This window comes from Eimeria acervulina, genomic scaffold, assembly GCF_000499425.1.
Source record: "Eimeria acervulina Houghton genomic scaffold, Eah_scaff131, whole genome shotgun sequence".
Taxonomy (NCBI): domain Eukaryota; phylum Apicomplexa; class Conoidasida; order Eucoccidiorida; family Eimeriidae; genus Eimeria; species Eimeria acervulina.
Window position 1 is genome coordinate 60,571 of NW_013550289.1, and position 2,584 is coordinate 63,154.

Sequence of the window (2,584 nt, forward strand, 5' to 3'; positions counted from 1 at the left end):
ATATATATATATATATATATACAGAGGCCGTCTGTGTGGACTTGTTTTGTTCTTCTTTGCTTAGTACTACTCCCCTGTGTAGAAGCAATATTTATTAATGTTGTCACTCGCGTTCTGGATAATATTATTATCTCGTTCTTACGTGTATAAATACTATATTTTAATGGTATTTAATGGGTGCTTCCCCTATATATCGTTGGTGGGCGTTGTAGGATTTTAACCGAGTGTTTTTGTTGTGCTGCTCCTCCTCCCCAGTGTCAAATGTTTCCCATTTGTCTCCTGTCTCCTCGTTTTGTTCCTTTGCTTTTTTCTTCCGTCAGCATTTGCCACTTTTTTGTGTGCCTCTCCTTTCTGCTTGGCTATTTTTCTCTATCGCGCTGCATACCTGTGTGGTGTATGCGTGTGTTCGCCGCTTTATTGTGTCTTTGATGTGTGTATTTGTGTGCCTGATTGCTGCTTTAGTGCGTCTATTGTGCGTTTGTATGCTTGTTGGGGTGTACGTACAGCGCATGGCCCGGCATTATGCATATCACGTCGACGGGTTCAAAGGAAACCCAATTGAGAAAATCCGCGCGGAGTTCGATAAGTGGAGCGACTATGAAATACACCAGGTAAACAGAATGGGTGTAATAGTATTTATTGTTATAGTAAAGAGATAACGCTAGCAGGACAAACAGAGTTGTAACAGAGACAACACAGGCATGGCAAACAACATATGCGCTTGTTATGACTATCACGGCAAATAGATAACGCTAACGCAGCGAAAAATAAGTTATGATGGTTTATATACAGAGTCAGTCAAAAGCGTTTTTATGATCAAATATTTGCTAAGCAACGGCGGATTTGCTGCAGAAAACGGACGGGGGAACGCTGCCGACACGGTTGGCTTGTAAATTGTTCGTCTATTTCGCTTGTTCAATCTATTTGCTCAATTTATTTGTTCGTCTCGTTGCGCCTTTGCCTGCAGGGTATTCGTATGTTGGCTGAACAGGGCGATATGAAACTGGCAGATTTAGCTTTGCCAGCGGAGTCGTTCCTCGAGAGCACCAAACTGCGGTGAGTCGTGATAGTTGCTCGCTTTTCTTGTTGTTGGAGAGAGCGACTTTTTTGCGGTGTATATACAGCTGAGTTGCAGTGTGTGGCGTGCATGCAGCTGCACGATTGCGTTTGCGTTGTTGTTGCTGTTTAGGAAGGCGTTTGAGTTACTGAAGGAAGTGCAGAGCCGCGGCGAGAAGGCCTTGGTGTTTAGTCAATTCACAACCTTCTTGGACGTCGTGGAGGAGGCGTTGCAGCTGCATCTCCCTACTCTGCGTTTCTGTCGCCTTGACGGCTCGACCGTTGTAGAGGAGCGCCAGCGTTTGGTAGATGGCTTCAATCAAACGGGAGACTGCACTGCGTTTCTCCTTTCCACAAAGGCAGGAGGGCAAGGCCTCAACCTCACTGCTGCACGCACAGTCATTCTTCTAGACCAGGTGGGAGTGCAGGGCGACCAACTACCACAAAATGATCAAACAAGTTCAATAAAGAAAACATCCCAGAGATAAAAGGGCAGCACACTAACAATAAGATCACCACTTTCGCTGCCAGCACTGCTTAGGTGGCAGCAGCGGATGCCGTTTCGCTCGTATCTGCTGCAGTAGCAGATACGAATGGCTGTATCTCTGGGGAGGACAGTTGTTACTGTCTCGGTGCATGAATAAATGCTTGGGCTTTGCTTTTGGTGTTAGTGGTTGGTGGGGTTGTTATTTTTTTTTGTTTGCTTTTTGTCTACTTTATTGCGTCTATCAGGACTGGAACCCGCAGAACGACCGCCAAGCAGAAGACCGCGTACATCGGTTGGGGCAGACGCACGACGTGACAGTTTATCGGCTTTGTTGCCGCGGCACTGTGGAGGAGTCGATCTTAAAGGTATATTTTTTCATTTTCCCTTGGTTATATCTATGTTTGTATATATATATATATATATATATATGAGCCAGGCTGTTTGCATGCAGCGGTGTTCGGAGTGCCGTGTTGCTGCTAATTTCCCTTAATTATCCTCCGTATTTGCTACACACAGAATCGAAAGAGGGAGGCGGTGTTTGCTTTTTCAAGTCGGTTTCCATGTTTACTGCTTCGCAGTGTCAGTTGGTCTGTATAGCGGGAAGGCTTCCTTTACTTTTCGCCGATGTCTGTTTTGTTCATGAAGCGCCGTTTGGCTCTCCAGTGCTTCGGTGTGCATATCTCAGCTGTTCGTGTATTGTATGCGCTATACATATATATGTAAAAATACTCATATAATATAAGTACTTCACAATATATATATATATATATGTATATATGCTTTGTATAGAAATATGTTTTAAATGGAGAATGTTGTATATCGAGGGATGTTCAAGTGCAAGTGGGAAAACGTTTTGTATAGAAGTAGAGGCTTTTAAATTTGAAAATGGTTACATTGAAATATTTTCTAAATAGAAGCATGCTCTAAACAAAGATGCGTACTAATACATGTTATTTGTCCATGTACGCTACGGAAACGTGCGTTTCATATCTCACTTCATTTTCTGATTTCTTTCTCTCCTCTCCTGTGTTTTTTAGTGCT

At 43.5% G+C, this 2,584-nt stretch overlaps 1 protein-coding gene across 1 annotated transcript in view; it reads left to right on the top strand.

Annotated features, from left to right (window-relative positions):
- EAH_00019520 (SNF2 family helicase, putative) overlaps positions 1-1,908 on the top strand; it is a gene marked incomplete at both ends in the record, with an annotated part of 5,581 nt that extends 3,673 nt beyond the window's left edge. Inside the window, 4 exons of the mRNA XM_013397306.1 lie at positions 507-611; positions 968-1,056; positions 1,190-1,472; positions 1,789-1,908. Of these exons, the coding sequence (XP_013252760.1) occupies positions 507-611; positions 968-1,056; positions 1,190-1,472; positions 1,789-1,908 (597 nt within the window). The remainder of the gene's footprint in view (positions 1-506; positions 612-967; positions 1,057-1,189; positions 1,473-1,788) is intronic.
- Positions 1,909-2,584: the final 676 nt, after the last annotated feature.